General features: G+C 37.9%; 1 protein-coding gene across 3 annotated transcripts in view; it reads right to left on the bottom strand.

Moving 5' to 3' along the window:
• The window catches only part of Rps6ka5 (ribosomal protein S6 kinase A5), a 217371-nt gene that overhangs the window by 46986 nt on the left and 151384 nt on the right, over positions 1 to 19001 (bottom strand). For 2 of the 3 annotated variants that reach the window (XM_008821741.3, XM_029557966.1), the window contains 2 exons: positions 6478 to 6561; positions 3853 to 3956 (listed from right to left, as the gene is read on the bottom strand). The exons of the other annotated variant lie outside the window; for it this stretch is intronic. In XM_008821741.3, the coding sequence (XP_008819963.1) occupies positions 3853 to 3956; positions 6478 to 6561 (188 nt within the window). The remainder of the gene's footprint in view (positions 1 to 3852; positions 3957 to 6477; positions 6562 to 19001) is intronic. 3 annotated transcript variants of the gene reach the window in all.

Here is a 19001-nt window from a genome sequence, read left to right as displayed (position 1 = left end):
TTTTTAGACAGGATATCATAAGCTGCCTAGGCTAGCTTGAAACTCACAGCCCTCTGACTTAGCCTCATGAAAAGCTGGGATTATAGGTGTCATGAGGAATTTTGCAACTTATTAAAAAATCCATTTAAAATTAAAATTTAAAAATCATATTTAGAAAAGTGTACAGTTTGATAAGGCTTGTCTTGTGTATATAACTATGAAAGCACAACCATCAAGATAATGAAGAAACTCATCACTTCCGAAGTTGTTCCATGTTCCTGTGTGACTTTTTTCCTTCTCTCCTACCATCCCAATCCTGTGCTAACCACTATTCTGTTCCTATTATTATAAATGAGTTGTCGTTTTCCAGAATTGGAATCATATGATAAGTACTCTATATTGTCTGACTTCTTTCATTTGGCACAATTATTTCGAGATTCATCCAACTTCTAGGGGTAATTAATACACTGAACGAATATTTTTATTGCTAAGTAGCTTTCTATTTGTATGAATAAACCACAATTTGTTTAACCACTTACTTGCTGACAGATATCTGGTTATTTCCAATTGAGTGAAAACTGGAAAAAATTTTAAAGTAAATTTTTTTTTTTTTAAAGAAATTTTGCCGGGCGTGGTGGCGCACGCCTTTAATCCCAGCACTAGGGAGGCAGAGGCAGGCGGATCTCTGTGAGTTCAAGGCTAGCCTGGTCTACATAGTGAGTTCTAGGACAGCTGGGGCTGTCTCAAAAAGACCGGAACCTAGAGGCAGGAGCTGAAGCACAGGCCATGGAGGAATGCTGCTTACTGGCTTGTTCCTCTGGCCTGTGCTCAACCTGGTTTCTTTTTTTTTTAAATTTTTTATTATTTTTATTTTATGTATATGTATGTATTGCCTGCATGTAGGTAAGCGCACCCGTGTCCTTCAATGCCTCTGGAGGACAGACGAGGCTGTCGGATCCCCTGGGACTGCAGTTACGGACAGTTCATAGATGCCATGTGGGTCCTGGGATTTGAACCCAGGTCTTCTGCAAGAACAGTTAGTGTTCTTAACTGCTGAGCCATCTCTCCAGCTATCTAGTAAATTAAAAAAAGATTGTGCATGAGTGTATTGCCTGCATGTCTGTAAGTGCACCCATGTCGTGCAATGCCTAAGGTGGTCAGAAGAGGGCGTCAGATCCCCTGGAATGGAGTCAGGATGGTTGTTAGCCATCATGCAGATGCTGGGAATTGACCCCGGGTTCTCTGCAAGAACAGGCAGTGCTCTTAACCTTTGAGCCATCTCTCCAGCCCCTAAAGTAAATTTTAAATAAATATTTGCTGTACAAGTTTTTGCTGTACAAGTTTTTTCTAAGGGCATGTTTCATTTAACTTGGTAAATACCTAGGGTTTGGAATGGATGGATCATAGAGCAGGTAATGTTCCACTTTTTAGAAAACTGCCTATGTGCTAGATAGCTTTAGATGGCAACTTGATACACCTGGGCAGAGGGAGCCTCCATTGGGGAATTGCCTTCATTGGACTGGCTGGGACAATGTCTGTGGGATATTTTCTTGATTTTTGAGTAGCATGGGAGGGTCCAGACAACTGTGGGTGATGCCACCTCTGGGCAGGTTGTTCAGTATTGTATAAGAAAGCAGGCTGAGCATGGGCCAAGGGAGCAAGCCAGTGAGCAGTGTTTCTCCATGGCATGTGCTTCAGCTCCTGCCTCCAGGTTCCTGCCCTGAGTTCCTATCTTGGGCTCCCTCTGGGATGAACTGTGACCCAGGAGACGTGAGACAAAAAAACCTTCCCTCCCCAAATTGGTATTGGTCAGAGTGTTTTGTCACCACAATTGAAAGCAAACTAGAACAGCCTGTTTTCTAAACTTGTAACATTTATATTCTTTACTATTATACTCTCCCTATTCACATTCTCCCTTGCAGTATATGGAAATCAGAGTTCCTTACCAGTGGCTAGTATGGCTGGTTTCTTTTTCATAACCAGCTGAGTAAGTATATAGTAGTATTTGACTATGGATCATTTCCCTAAAGACTAACAACACTGCTCATGTCCTCATGTGCTTACTTGTCACCCACTGATCACCTTTGGTGAAATGTCTGTTCAAAGCTTTTGCCTATTTTACAATAAAGTTGGATGTTTCCTTAGGTTTTTAGAGTTCTTTATATATTTCAGATACCAGTCCTTTATTAGATATATGATTTAAAATTTTATCCCAGTCAGTGGCTTGTCTTTCCATTTTTGTAACAGTTTTGAAGAACAGAGTATTTAATTTTGATGTAGGCTACTTTATAAATAATGATGTGTGTGTGTGTGCACGCATGTGTGTGTGTGTGGTGGGGGATGCTCCACGCTATACATATGGAGGTCAGAGAACAACTTTTTTTTTTTTGTCTTTTTGAGACAGGGTCTCCCTGCAGCCCCAGCTGGCTTGGAACTCACTATGTAGACCAGGCTGGCCTTGAACTCACAGAGATCCGCCTGCCTCTGCCTCCCAAGTGCTGGGACTACAGGCATGCACCAACCATGCCCGGCTCAGAGAATAACTTTTTAGAGCTCTCTCTTTCTACCTTTATGTGGGCTCTGGGGATGGAACTCAGATTATCGGGCTTGCATGGCAAGCACCTTTACTCGCTGAACCATCTCCCAGGTCCCACAGAGATTTTTAAAAAGTGTTTTCTTCAGTAAGTTTTATAGTTGTAGCTCTCACCTTTAGGTCTAGTATCTACTTTGAGTAAATTTTTTCTATATTAGTATGAAGCATTTACTGAAGTTCATTTTTGTCCAACCTGGACAATCAATCACTTAACACCATTTACTGAAAAGACTTTTTCCTCACTGAGGTGACAGATGACTTTGAATCTGTCAAAAATCCATTGCATGTACATGTATAGTTCTATTTCTGAACACTGTTCTGTTTCATTTATCTTCTTTCCCCTTTCCCTCTCCCTTTTTTCCTTCCTTCCATTTTTATTTATTTATTTTTTGAGACAACCTCATGTATTTGTGGCTGCTCTGGAACTATGTTGACCAGGCTAGCCTTGAACCTGCAGTGATGCTCCTGTCTCTGTCATACCAGTGCTGGGATTACAGGCATGCACCATCACTCCCAGCATTCATCTGTCTATGTTGACACCAAAACCAAAGTGTATAATTACTTATGAAAAGTCTTGAAATTAACTTTGTTCTCTTTCTTCAAAAGTGATCTGCCTGCATAGGGCTTCTGAATTTGCACATGAGGTTTAGAATGAGACTGTCAATTTTTATTTTCGAAGGAGGGGAAGGAGGGAAGGAGGGAGGGAGGGAAAGGCTGGTGGGAATTGCAATTGTATTCAATCTTTAAATCAATTGGAGGAGAATAACTATACTAAATCGTTTCCTCACTTATGTTTTCCATAGGAAAACACCTCTGTAGATATCTGGATTCCCATCTGTGTTCTTGACCCTCTGACTCTCCAGGCCTCCCTGGACCATCAGTTCTGTTTCCTCAACTTCACATGGGCTGTCCCTCCCCATGCTGCCTCTTGGGAATTCAGTGTAAGCAGCTGGGATAGGGCAACCTTAGGGCATATCTTGTTTATTTTCTGTACCTCAGAGACCCCTGCCCTCCATTGCCATATGTCCAGTGCTCTCAAACCTGCTGTTTCACATGTTTTTGTCCATTATTTACTGAACACCACACAGTAAGTACTGAAGATCAAAGCCAGACATGCCCCTTGCTCTCACAGAACATATAATGTAGTGGAACAGAAAGATCTTAATCAAATGATCATAAATAAAAAACACCACAACTGAGATATTTGCTATAAGAGCAGAACAGAATAATTTTATGAAAGCCTAAAAGAGGTAACTCTGTGGTATTTGTTGAAGTCTTACCTAGATATCTCAGCTTGGGAATTTTTTTCTCCATCAACAGTGAAAGGAGATGCTCCGGTTAGTAACTCATACATTAGAACACCTAAGCTCCACCAGTCAACTGCCTATAAAACAACAATTTCAGTTTGTAGAATTAGCAACGAAAATATATTTTTAAGTAAAAAGGAACAAAATAAGACTACGTATTTAAAAAAGATTTTATCCAAAACATTTTTTCATACCTTTCTGTGCAAGGAGTATTAAAATAGCACATAAGAAAGACAGAGAACAAGTATCTAGATATTTTCAGAGCAGAAAGTGTTCTATTTCCAAGTAAGTTATGGGTTTGTTTTTTAAATTTTTTCAAATTTATAAATTTTTAAATTTTATGAGTGTTTTGCCTGCATGTAAGCAAGTGCACCTGTGTCATGCAATGCCTATGGAGGCCAGAAGAGGGCATCAGATGCCATGGAACTGGAGTTATAGACAGTGGTGGGCCATCATGTGGGTGCTGGGAATGGAACCCAGATCATCTGCAAGAGCAGCCAGTGCTCCTTAACCACTGAGCCATCTCTCCAGCCCCATCAGTTACAGTTTTACCATGCTTAATTTAAAACCATTTAACTTGACTTCGATTTAAGAAAACTTAAGGTAGGTGGAATCTCTGGACTTATTTGGGAAAAAGTAACTCAATCAGTATTTTTATTAATATTTTACTCCAAAAAACCTGATGAAGTTCCTTAAAATCAAAGGCAAAAATTTAAAAATCTCATTACTAGGGTATTATTTTTCTCCGTAACACCTTAAATCAATTTCTGCCTAAGCATTTTCATTGATGGGAAGATATAAAATAATAGGAAATGAATGTACTATAAACTGGAAAAGCATTTATAAATACAATTATCTGAATAATAAATACTCAAGAATATTTATTGATTATATTATGGATCTTAGGCAGAAATTCTAGGATATAAGGTTTTCTTATCTGAAAATTGGCTACATCAGGTCTTAGTAGATAATTTTCAAGTTTTAACATTTATAAATTTCTAATAAATTGCTCAATAGCTTTAAAAAATCAATTATTTATTTACTTTTTATTTTATGTGTATGAGTGTTTTGCTGCTTGTATGTAAGTGCACCCATGTCATGCAATGCCTGTGGAGGCCAGAAGGGGGCAACAGATCCCCTGGAACTGGAATTACAGAGGTTGTTAGTTGCTATGTGGGTACTGGAAACGGAACCTGGGTCTTTTGCAAGAGCAGCCAGTGTTCTTAACCACTGAGCCATCTCTCCAGCCCCAATAGCTTTAAATAATACCATGAAGCAAGCTAAACCATTTCAGTTCTTGAATTCATACAAGCAGTTCCATGAGGATTTGAGTTGGAGCCCTCAGAATGTTCTGCTGTTAGGAATGAAACCATGCTCTTTGGCTAATAAAAACCTGCAATCAGGGGTGGTGGCCACCTTTAATTCCAGCATCCCAGCACTCGGGAGGCAGATGCAGGGGGAACTCTGTAAGATTCAAGGCCAGCCTGAGCTACATAGCAACTTCCAGGCCTGCTGGGGTTACAGGAAGACTGTATCTCAAAACAAAACAAAAAAACAGCAATCAGATTCCCAGTCAGGGGCCAATAACCACTGCCAGGATTCCCCAGAGATACTGGGATTATATGTGTGGCATTTTGAAGGAATGAAGGAGAAGCAAAACTAGCCAGAATTTCTTATTTGGCGAAAGTTATTAATACAGTCAAAGTGTTAGGAAAGCATTACACTTTCATATAGCCTGGAAAAAATTACCTAGATTTTATAATTACTTAGAGTTTAAAGCTTTTTTAATGATCATTTGCCACATACACAGGGAAGTGGCAAAAAACAAACAACCTGAGCCCTTTGGAGAGTTAGGAAAGCAGCCTATATATTTTTCCTGCTTCTAAGGTTGTGAAAAGTGTTATTTATGTTGGAGAATAATCAACAAAGTCACCAATATCTCTGTAAAGTTAAAGGAGAAATTGGGAATAAGAAAATATGAGTGGTTCTCCTTTGCAGTGGAATCTCAACATCCTGTTAGAAGGATTTATTAACCAACAGTCGCAAACACAGCCATGTACACATTTCTGTATGTCTCCTGCAGAACTTAACCATGCCAATAGACTTCTGTCCAAAATCCTTCACTGCAACACAGAGAGGAGCCATGTACACAGTCTATGTATTTAGTAGCACCTCTGTATTTTATTTGGTTTAACTGTGTGCCATACAACAGAAAAGGAATGATTTTTTTTTTAATGGAGTCATGGTTGGTGCTTTGTTTAAGCTATGGACAATTCTAAAGGAAAAAAATTCAATTATTTGAAGAATAATTTCAAGGTCTCAACTTTAACATGAGTTTTACTCTATAAAAAAATTTCTCACCAATGAAACCTTTAAAGAGGAAAATCTACAATGCCTTAAGTTTTCTTCTATTCTTTTTCCTCTAAAATGTTGGCACTCATAATGTCAAGTATACAAAGCAAAGGCAAAAAATAATTGAAGGTAAGATAACACCAGAAAGAGGGCTCTGTTAAAAAGTCTGTTCCTGAAGTTATTAACTGGGATTTATTCTTACTGCACATTTTATGGAAATACATAAATATCAAAAGTAAAACATACCTTGTCATGTCCTGAATCTCCCCCTCTGACAATATCTGGTGCCATGTATTCAATAGTCCCACAAAAGGAAAATGCTCTTTCAGTCTTGAACAAACAAACAAAAAAGGGATTTGATTTCAAGCTAGCATGACAAGTAAGGCATGTCAGTGGCTGCAATACAGCAGCAGTAGCAGTGGTAGAATCTGCCCAATAGACTCTCTTCATCAGGAAAGACAAAGACCATCATCTGCACAGTGAGTGCCAGGCAAACACCTTCTCAGACAGATTTCTCATGCCCATAATACCACTATCACCCACCCACTCACCCACCCATTAATCCATTTATTAGTGCTTCCTTGTTTTTTGTTTTTGGTGTATGCATATTTCAGTTACTGATTTCTTTAATCACTCTTTGTACAAAATGGATACAGCCCCATCAGGGTTAACACTCCAGTAAATGAGTGACTTTATTTCCAGACAGGCAAAATGGGGAAACTTGAAGGAGGAAGACCAAATGCTAAGGAGGAGGAAAAGGGAACCCAAATATGAAAACAGAATGAAAAAAAAAAAAAAACCTTCATCATTTTGTACAGGTTGACCACTGCTAATGGTATATTTAAGTGATGAACAAAATTTTATCTGGAAAAAAAATGGCCTAAAAGACAGCTGCTAAATTTTTAAGTAAAACTTATTTTTAGACTTTTTGAGACAGGGTCTACCCGTAGCCTCAGCTGGACTAGAACTTGCTATGCAGACCAGGTTGGCCTTGAACTCACAGAGATCCGCCTTGCCTCTGCCTCCCAAGTGCTGGGATTAAAGGTGTGTGCCACCATTCTCAGCTTAAATAAAACTTCTAAAAATTTAAAAAGGTTAATTTAATATATCAGCCTCAAAGTTAGTTTTAAAACTTAAAAATTTTAAATGATCAACACTCATCCCAATGTAATAAAAGAGAAAGCTGAAATTAATATACACTGAATAAGGAAAATTTTTTCTTTTATACATAATATACATTCATATAACTGTATCTAAAGCTTAAGAGCATTTTAGTGTCATTCAAATATTTCATAAAGCTATTTTTACAACACTACTTAGTGAAAGTTTTCTAGTTAATCCTTTATTTTTCTTTGATCAGCAAGGCTTCAAGAAAAATAAACATTCTTCTTTATTTACCAATTTTTGAATGTGAAAATATTACTGCAAAGTAGAAGCCCCCTGTTTTACTGGTTCAAGGTTAAACATATATATATATATGTATATGTATACATGTATATATACATATATCTCTAATATAACTTATGATTCATTTATTTCCTTTTACATTCTATGTAGATGAAAGATTACTATTTCCCCTAGGAACAAAGAGAAACAATTCAAGTATTGGAACTATAGAAACTTTTCTGCTAGCTGGCAGAAATACAGTTTTTGAATAGCTCACATAAACCACATATTACATGCCACATGTCATTATTTCTTTGCTTCATCATTTCAGGACCAAATACTAATGCAGACAGAGCCAACTACCAAAAAGATCAGAGCTAAATAAAGTTTATTCAATGTAAGTTTGTGTACTTAGAACATTTTTAAAATCTATTATTTTAATTTTATGTGTGTGAGTATAATGCATGTAGGTAGGTACACCTGTGTCTTGCAGTACCCATGGGGGTCAGAAGAGGGTGTCAGATCCCCTGGAACTAGAGTTACAGACAGTTGTTCGTTGCCATGTGAGTGCTGGGAATTGAACCCAGGTCCTCTGCAAGAGCAGCCAGTGCTCTTAACTGGTGAGCTATCTCTCCAGCCCCATACTTAGAACATTTTTTAAATGTTCTATCAGAAATACTTAGGAAAAAAATGTGCATCACGAAGTATTCATCTATTCATTAGCTTATTAAAAATACTTCAAAAATTGGGGGCTGAAGAGATGGCTCTTGGCTGCTCTTGCAGAGGACCCTGGTTCAGTTCCCAGAACACACATGGTTAGTAACTGTAACTCCAGTTCCAGTGGATCTAACATCCTCTTCTGGCCTCCAAGGGCACTGCATGCATGTGGTGCACTTACATACTTGCAGGCAAAACACTCATACACATAAAATAATTAAAAATTTAAAACTACTTCAAAAATTAATTAAAAACCTCATAAAACAAATATGTTTTCACACTAACATATTATTTATTACACTATAGCCCTTTCTAGACAGGAACCAAAAACACTACATAGCCAACCTATAGAAACACAAAAATTAATGAATCATAGAATTTATCATTTGATATTATCTTTGTTGTTGTTGTTGTTGTTTTAATGTATCTTAAAAGATGCCTTTAAGACATCTCTAAAATATTATATGCTAAATCAAGTCTTGGTATATTGGGAAAAATTTTTTCCAAACAGCCTTATGAGAAGACTGTGACAAGCTTAGGGGCATTGCTTCTCTACATTTTAATTTCAAAAACTAGTCTTGTAGGCAAATCTAATAAGCTTTCATTTCCACTTACCAGCAGCTTTGATTCATATATTTTGAAAATATACATTCTGTCATTTGTGTTAAGGCCTATTCTGTCAAGTTAGTGTTCCCAGATGTTCCTCTCTACTCAGATTCTCTAGAGTCCCTTGCTTTAGGAAGATCAGTTCTTCCTCACTTAGCAGTAATCAGTTGCCAAAATTTCTTCAGCTAAGATTGGGGTCTGCTGTCCATTTCCTCAGTTCTGTGCTGGGTTTTTGTCTGCTTGAGTTTGCATGGGACTTGTGTATGCTGACACCATTGCTGTAGATTCATCTGAGAAGGGTCCCAGGTGCCTGTAGAACTATGTTTCTGTATGGTCATACTCCTCCTCCCTGGTTCTTACAATCCTTCTATCCCCTCATGCACCTCCTCCCTGGCTCTTACAATCTTTCCACACCCTCTTCTGAAATAAAATACACAAAAATTCAATAAAAACAAAATAAAAAAATAAATTTTTTTTGTGTCTTTTTGAGAAAGGGTCTCCCCTGTAGTCCCAGCTGACCTGACTATGTAGTGCAGGCTGTCCTTGAACTCACAAAGATCCACCTACTTCTGCCTCTTGAGTGCTGGGACTAAAGGCATGCACCACCACACCTGGTCATAAATAAAATATTATAAAAGAAAATATACTTATTTCCTTCCCAGGGTGAGGAAATTTAAATTAAATTTTAATTTGATAAAAATTTCAAATTAGGGCCAATGAAATAGTTCAGTGGGTAAGGTACTTGCCACCAAGCCTGACAACCTGAGGTTGAGCCACAGAACCTACATGGTAGAAGGAGAGAACCAACTCCAATAATATTAAAACAGTAAAAATAATATAAATCAGAACTTGAAGGATACAGCCAAAAGTTGTTCTCAGAAATTCTTAGTTACTGTTTAAAAGATTGTTCCAGTAGCATGCACAGCACCTTCCAGCTCTACAAAAGCTAGTCAGCAAAGATGAAGCTTTGAAGTCAGTACCAGTCCGATTTCTCCTTGTTTGTTCTACAGCTCAAGCATGCAGTGTTTTCAGCAATAGATCTTACCATCAGGTTCTGGTAGGTAACTGAGAGCATGGGGAATGTCCAGTATTGTTTGAGGGTCCATGGAACTGCTTCAAAACAGGGAGTCCATTTCTGGTATTGGGCTTTTATTTTGCTGGCCTATGATGTCTAGAAGGGGCAATGCCCCCCAATTATAAGGTAACTCCTTTTAATCTGTTTTTAAGGTGTATGTATATATTTACTTTAAGAAGATTCTTTAGTGGTAGGTTTGCATATGGTTTTTTCCTTTAGTGTTAGTGATCCCTCCTCATAGTCCCTCTTCTGCCCTGCTCTCCCATTCCTTATCCCATTTAACCCTTCCTACTCTATTATTCCCAGCTATGAATCCTACAAGGTACAAGAGCAACATATTCCCACTGATGTAATAGTGGCATGAATATTATAAGAGTTAACCTAATCACTTTCTAATCGGATTTAATGTCCGTTTCAGAAAACGGAGCCCATGCCTGACACTGATATCAGCCCTAAGAACATGTGGCTAGACAGGTCACAGGCCACATGGGAGAGCCTAATACTGTTATTCTGCTAAATAGATAAAAGTATTAAACTGACTCCTAAGGACTTATTTTCATACCCACAGATTAATGTATCTCTCAACTCTCACCAGAGAAACTTCCTTATGCAGCAGATGGTGATTAACAAAGAGACCCATGACTGGTCAATGTGCAGAGAATAAGAGGCTGCAGAGTGCTTATGCCTAAATAGGACACTTATATCAAACTTCTGCCTCTCAAGGGTCATGGATCATTGTGGAAGAGGGGGTGGAAAGATTTTAATAGCCAGAGGTGGTGGATGACAACAAGGAAACAGAGTTTTCCAGACAGCTGGACTCATATGAACTTACAGCAATAGTGACAGCATGCACAAGTCCTAGGTAAGCTCAAGCCAAAGTCCCAGCATTGATACAGGAAGGTGAGTAGGAGAGTCCAACCCTAGAAACTATTGGCAATGGATGGCTTTTGGGAGGGAGAGTCTTGTTTAAAGTTGAGACTCTTGATAGGTTGACCAGGCTCCAGTGGAAATATATATATTTGACTCTAATATATATAATTAGAGTACATGAAATTGAAATTGGGAAGGGTGTGGTAGGCAGTGTGTAATAGGGAAGGGGATTTAAATTTCATCAAAAAATACCTTTCTTCATTCATAAAACTTAAAAGAAAATGAAGACCCCCACACAAAAAGAAAAGAAAAGAAAAGAAATTGCACCACAGATATGCGCACAGGCCAATCTGATGGAGGAAATTCCTCAATTGAGATTCCTTCTTCTCAGGTGTCTCTAGTTTGTGTCAAATTGACAAAACTAGCCAGCAAAGATATGAAGACTATATCCACAAAGGCAGATACAGGAATGTTTACAGAGGCTTTATATATAATAGTCACAAACTAAAAATAAATTCTCAATAGATAGATGGTTAAACTATGGTTTATCCATACCATGAGATATGACTTATTTATAAGAAGCAATAACTGTTAGTCCTTAAGACTTAAGTGGATATTGAGGGCAGCATGCTGAGTTTGTACAGCCAGTCTCAAAAGCCTAACTAACTATATGATTCTGTTTATATTGTGTTCTTAATGGTGCAACTGTATTATGGGTAATAATACTGCAATGGTTCTTAGGGGTCAAAGGTGGTAGGGAAGAAGAGGAGAATGAATGTAACTATAACACAAGGGAGGTCTCTGTTAAGGTACTGGATTTGTTTGCTGATTATGATACTGATTGTACAAAAGTCTGTATGTGGAAAAAACAAAGATGTGTACACACATCAAAAAGGTTAATTATTAGTGAGCTAGATATACAATTCTAAACTTTAAGAAAAAGCATGAGGACATTACAGAGAATAAAAGGAATAAAGGAATTTATCAAAGAAGAAACCTTGGGTGACTGACAAGAGCATTTCTTACAGAGACTAAGATACAACAAAATGATCAAGACAGATTACAAACTACTAATATTGGTAATTTTAAAAGAAACATTATGGCTGGGTATGGTGGTATATGCCTTTAATCCCAGCCCTCGGGAGGCAGAGGCAGGCAGATCTCTGTGAGATCAAGGCCAGCTTGGTCTACAAGTGAGTTCCAGGTGGGGCTAGGACTAGGGAGACCATGTCAAAAAAAGAAAAGGAAAGAAAGGAAAAAAAATTATGAAAGTTAAATTGGAAATTAAAATATAAGGAAATTCTATGAAGAAAACAAAAGCAGTGGTTAAAGAATCTACTAAGACACAACGTGTTGTTTTATATAAAATGACAGCAACTTACCAACACTGATTCAAAATTAAAGTCTAAATATGCCCATGTGCATTTTTTTCTAAAAAAAAAAAAGCGCTTGTCTTCATAAAAAGAAAACAGAAACAAAAAACATAGACCTGTTAACTGTAGAAAAGCACTCACCCAAACTCAGAGCAGTATCTCTGAACGGAACTATTACAAAGGTTCTATGATACTATAAACCTCGACCATAAAATCTGACAAAATGTTACAAAAAATTGTTCAGCAATTTCAACAATAAAATTCCTAACAAATATTAGTATAAAAAATACAACAGTAAGTAAAAAAAAATTCATGGAAAGTAAAGCTTGTTTTAGGAATTAAAAGATACTCTAACATGGAAAAGTGACAAAGTCTACTAGTAACTAAAGATGCACTTACTAACTGAGCTATCTCCCATTTCAATTTTTTTTCTTTTAATATGACTATCTACATTAAAAAAACAAAATGAGCCGGGCATGGTGGCGCACGCCTTTAATCCCAGCACTTGGGAGGCAGAGGCAGGTGGATCTTTGTGAGTTCGAGGCCAGCCTGGTCTACATAGTGAGTTTCAGGACAGCTGGGGCTTCAGGGAGACCCTGTCTCAAAACAAAACAAAACAAAACAAAACAAAACAAAACGCCAAAGTGAATCTATATGTTTGTGAAGATTATGCAGTGTTATATACAAACTCAACAATGTTCTGTGTTTCAACAAAAAAATGTAACTATTCTAATTTTTAGAAAGATAATACATATAACTGGAACAAAGCTTGTAAATAGAAACAAATCTAATTATGTATACATAAAACATAACAGAAAAAATGATATTTTTAGAGGACTAAAAAACAGTAAGTAGAAAGTTACAATATTTGTTGAAAATCCACTGATTAAAAAAAACAATATTCAAAGATTGTAATTTTCTCCAAATTAATTTTACATTCAATAAAAAAATGGCTAAAATAGTGAAGAAGACTTCACCTTTGATGAGTCCAGACTTACTCAATGAAGGGCCTAGAAATAGACTCATGAGCATGCCCAGGAATCTGATTATGACGAAAGCTACATTTAGATTAGCAGGGAAAGGACTGACAGACTATGAATACTTTAAAAGGAATTGGATTGTGTGCATAAAAAGATTTCCACTTGACTTCATATTCTAAATGTAAGACTTAAAACTATGAGACTCCTAGAAGAAAATATGGAGGAGAGCTTCACGACAATGGTTTGGCCAATGGCTTCTTAGATACACATCCAAAACAGGCAACGAAAGCAAACTAAGACAAAGGGATTACATCAACTTAGAAACTGTGAATTGAAGGAAACAAACAGAAAGAAAACTCTACAAAGCCAGAGGAAATATCTGCCAATTATACACATGACCAGGAGTTAATATCTAGAGTAAAGAACTCCTAAAAACAACAGATTTAAAAATAAGCAAAGGGGTTGTAAAGCCACATTTTTCTGAAAGCTGATATACAAATGGCTAGCATCATATAGAAAGGTGTTCAACACCCACTAGAGAAATGAAAATGAAAATCATAATGAAATATCACATTACACTCATTAGAATGTCCACTATGAAAAAGTAACAGTAACAAGTGTTGGCAAGGATGTGGAGAGTCTAAAATCCTTGTACATTGTTGGGGTAAGGAATGCAAAATGGTACAGCTGCTGTGGAAAACAGTATGGAATTCCTGACAAAATTAAAAACAGATCTATGGTACGATACAGAAATCCTGCTTCTGGGGATATATTCAAAAGACCTGAAAGCAATATTTTAAGATATTAGTAGTCCAATGTTCTCTGCATCATTATTTACAGCAGCCAAGAGGTATAAGCAACCTAAATATCCATCAATGGGTGAACAAATAAACAAAATATAGTATATAAATATCATGGAATATTATTCAGCCTTTAAAAAGGAAGTTTATTTACATACTAAAACATGTTATTAACCTTGAAGACTACTATACATAGTGAAATAAGCCAATTACCAAAAGATAAATGCTATTTACTTCTATTTACATAAAGCATCTAAAATAGAAACAGAAATTAAAAGGGGCTGCAAGTGGAGGAAAATAGTTGTGTTTATAGATACAGAGCTTCAGTTTTGCAAGATGGAAGAATTCTAGAAATTTCTGCGTAACACCACAAATATCACTAACACTACTGGACTGTGCACTTAAACATAGTTAAGATGGTAATTCTTTTTTTTTTTTTTAGTCTTTTGTTATCTTTAATTTTTTTTAACTTTTACAAAAACTTTATTGAGAATTTCATACATGCATATGAGGTGTTTTAATCAAATCCATGCCCACTCCCTCCCTTCCAATACCTCCCATATCTCCCCATTACTTTTTTCTATTTCTTTTCTTTTTTTCCCTTCTTTCATTTATTTATTTTTATGGGAAGATGGTAATTCTTGTGATGTTCTTTCCATATTAAGAATTAAAGATTCAAAGAGTATATTTACCCCAAAATAAAAGATTTGACATGTTAAAATGTCAAGATTTAATAATAACCAAAAATCATTAAGGAAGTTAAAGACAAGTGAAAGATTTAGAAAATTACACAATTTATGATTATGAAAGATGAGTGTCTTGAATATTTAAAATACTCCAATAAATCAGTAACATGAGATAACAACCTAACCCTGTGACAGAGAAAACAGAAATAATGTAAATGTACTTTAGTAGCTAAACAGACGAACTGGATAACTCATATGAAAACATTACACAGGCACCAAGGTAAATGAAATGTCTTAACTTGTAATAACCTTTAAAAATAAATCAAATTTTAAAAAATCAACCTGCAGGGCTTCCACTGGGAAGACAGCTCAGTCAGTAGGCACCTGCTGCACAAGCATGAGAACCTGAGTTCAGATCCCCAGTTTCAATGTAAAAAGCCAGGTGTCTGTAACCCAGCAGCTGGGGGTGGAGACAGGCAGATTTCTGAATTTCATGGCCATCCACCCTAGCTGAACTGACAAGCTCTGGGTTCAGTGAGAGACTCTGTCTCAAGAACGTGGAGAGCCATTGGAGGAAGACACCCAATATCAACATCTGGCCTCTACATGCATGCACACACATACCTATATGCACACGTGCACACCAACAAGTATATATAACACATACTATCAACTTGCAAAGGATATACCATTCATGTATATTTTCAAAACACAAAGTATCAGCATGCATTACTTAGGGAAACATACACAGAAAAGATGGCTACAAGCACAAGCTAAATGCTACTTTTCACTCACTCTTCACTTGTACTTATGCAGCATTAGAACATACAATCTCTCCCTTACCTCCCTCCACACATCCTGACAGTCTCACTCTGTAGCCAAGCCTAGCCTCAAACTCTCTATACAGCCCAGGCTGGTCTGGAACTCATGATCTTCCTGGTGTGGCCTCACATACCCAGTTCATTTCTCCCATCTTAAAACCAGTCCTCTCTTGACTCCACTTCATCCTGGGCTATGCTCTCCACCCAGTTCCACTGTTCTTCTTTACAGGTGCTTCTGCTGTATACAGATGTGGCTGTACTAACTGCTCCTGTTCTCTTAAATATTTTCGATTTGTTTATATTTTGTATGTATGAGTGTTTTGCCTGCATTTGTGTTAAGTGTACCTATGTTGTCCAATGCTGGCAGAGGCCATTGCATCCCCTGGAACTGGAGTAACAAACGGTTTGTTAACTGCCATGTGGGTGCTGGGAACTGAACCTGGGTTCTCTGCAACAGCAGCCAGTGTTCTTGGTCACTGAGCCATCTCTCCAGCCCCCTGTTCTCTCTTAACTAAAGGTTAAACTGAGCCAGTGGTCAATCTTCAGTCAGCTTACTTAGCTTGACAGAATTGACAGCTGATCATTTTCAGGCTTGAGCCATTTCTCCACTTGATTTAAGGATTGCTTATTTTCTTCCCAGTTTCTTTTACACACTTTCCTTTGCGGCTCTTTCTCCTGTCCTTATTCTTTTAAGTGCTGGAATAGCAAAGGTTCAGATTTGTCTTCTACTTTCTCTATTTATTCTACTGGTATTCTCACTCATGTTCGGGATTTTTAAAAATCATACATAAAACTGGAAAATATCAAATGTATGTACCTAAACCAGATTTCTCTCCCAAATTCCAGACTGAACTGGTCCATTCGACATTTGCTTCTAAGTCTAATAGACCACTCAAACTCTTATCCAACTGACCTTTCACCCATCCCAAATCCCGTAACTTCATCTTTTCAGCTGCTCTGGCCCAGACATCTTGGAGCTACCCCAGATTCTTCAAGTTCTCTCAATATCCTACACATCTATTTCATCAAAAAGTTCCATTAGTTCTAATGTCAAAATATGCCCCAAATTCAACTACTTCTAAAGCTCCACCTTACTATCCTGTGGCCCAAGGCAGTACATCTTGTTAAGACTTCTGCAACAGCTTCCTTAACTGGATATATTTTCAGACCTACTCCACTCTAGGATTACCACCCATGACAAGCAGAGTTACATTCTAAAGCAGGTCTGTTCAAGTCATACCTCTATTCATAACTCTTCAGTTGTTCCTGTTTTGCAGAGAAGCTGTAGTCCTTATAGTGGTCTTCACTGCCCATGTTGCCAGGTAATCCTTCTTTCATACAGTTACATGCCCTCATCCTAGCACTCTTGCCCTCACATCTTCCATATACCCACACTGCTGCCTCACTGCCTCACAAACATCCGGGCACAATCCTACCTCAGGTTGTAACAGTGCTGAACTCCTTTACATAGAAATCTCTTCCTGAAGATACCTACCTGGCTTACTCTCTCATTTCCTTCACGTCTCTCTACTCGTATGTCACCTTCTTGGTGAAGCACCTCTAGGACAACCTAATCTGCTCTGATTCCTTCTATCTCTTGTTCCTGTTCTACATGACTCCTTGTAACTTTTTACTAGCATACCACATACATATTCAAATTGCATACTTGTTACTGTCTGCTTCCCAGTAGAGGGGGAATTTTCGTCTCTTTTGGATCTCTATAGATTGATAGGCTAGTGCCTGGATCATAGTAGACATGCCATCGTTACGTACCAAATGTGCAGAAGAATGGAAAGACACTCATAACTGAAACTATGAATGTTGTGTTCACATACTGTGTATTATTTTTGTCCTCTGATCTCCACATGAAGGCTGTGGCACATGCATGCACAGACATACTAAATAAATGTGAAACAATTAACATTTCTTAAAAATTAAAAACAGGCCTAGTGTGGTGGCACACACTTTTAATCGTATCACTCAGGAGGTAGAGGCAGGCAGATCTCTGTGAGATGGAACCACCCTGGTCTACATAGCAAGTTCCAGGCCAGCTAGGGCTACAGGAAGACCCTTTCTCAAAAAACAAGGGGCTGGAGAGATGGCTCAGCAGTTGAGAGTACTGGCTGCTCTTTCAGAGGATCTGGGTTCGAATCCCAGTACCCACATGGCTGCTAACAACCATCTGTAACTCCAGTTCCAGAGGAATCCAATGCCTTCCTCTGACCTCCATGGGCAATTGCATGACACTGGTGTACTTACATACATGCAGGCAATACACTCGTGCATATAAAAATTTACAAATTAAAAAACAAAAAAATTAGACAATATGAACATTTATTAATTATACATTGCAATCTTATTATCCCAGGGTAAATTTAGCTAAATTCTCCTATGGGTTTCAAAGTACTTGACACTCAGCATAATTTAAACCATTTTCCTTTGTTAGAAAATAAGACAATCTGGCACTGGCAGGTGTACCTTGCCCTTTCCTTCCAGAGACACAATGGGCCCTCTAGTGTCTACACCCTGGGAGTCCCTTCCCTGATCCTTAAGGCAGTGCCCTCATGCCAGAGCCAGCCCAAACTGTAGCACTTTACAAGGGAAGCCTGCTACCCATCAAAATAAAAAAAAAGAAAGAAAATAGTTAAAAACAAGCTTCACTAAATACTTTTCAAGGAAAAATGTTTAAAGAAATAGAATATTTAATACTTAGATGTTCTATGAAAATAATCTCAATTCAAAAGTTGTCCCTCTTCCTGTGATGTTATTTATGTTGAACTGGTCTTAAAAAAGGAAATAATACCCAAGTAAACTTTATCAGAGCCTGTAATTTTGCCATAAGAAAAGCCATCTGTTTACCCCCATTTTTGGAGGGGATCAAAGATCTGCTCTGATGCCTGGGGAAGAAAATTCACAAATCGCTATGCCTAAATATGTTAATATTTATTTATTTATGTACTTATTTATTTGTGTATGTGTATGGGCATATGTGTAGGAATCATAGGACAATTTTGTGGAGTTGGTTTTCTCTTACCATGTGGGTCATGCGGACCAAACTCAGGTTGTCAGACTTTACTGCAGTAAGGGTCTTTACCCACTGAACCATCTCACTGACCCTATTTTATTGCCGGGGACTCGAACCCGCGACCCCCAGCGAGGTGAGGATTGGGGATGAGTAAGCACGCCGCCATTCTCCAGCCCACGCCTCCCCCATTACCCGGGGACACTCAGACGCAACAGGGAGCCTAGTAAAGTTGGATCATTTTATTGCAGGTGTTACAAAGCTTATAAAGGCACCTGGAACTCCCCCACCCCAATCCCGTGAGGGTGTATCTTAAGGATGGTCATGCGCTGATCATGCACTCCTCAGTAGTGTGGAAGTATTCTTCAGACTTTCAAAGCAAGCCAGGCCGTGCCCCCAGTAACTTCCTTTTGGACCTACGCAAGGTAGGGCCT

Source organism: Nannospalax galili, unplaced genomic scaffold (assembly GCF_000622305.1).
Source record: "Nannospalax galili isolate Female #2095 unplaced genomic scaffold, S.galili_v1.0 scaffold107, whole genome shotgun sequence".
In the NCBI taxonomy this organism is placed as follows: domain Eukaryota; kingdom Metazoa; phylum Chordata; class Mammalia; order Rodentia; family Spalacidae; genus Nannospalax; species Nannospalax galili.
Note: the sequence above shows the minus strand (reverse complement) of the source record. Positions and strands in the feature narration are given on the sequence as shown.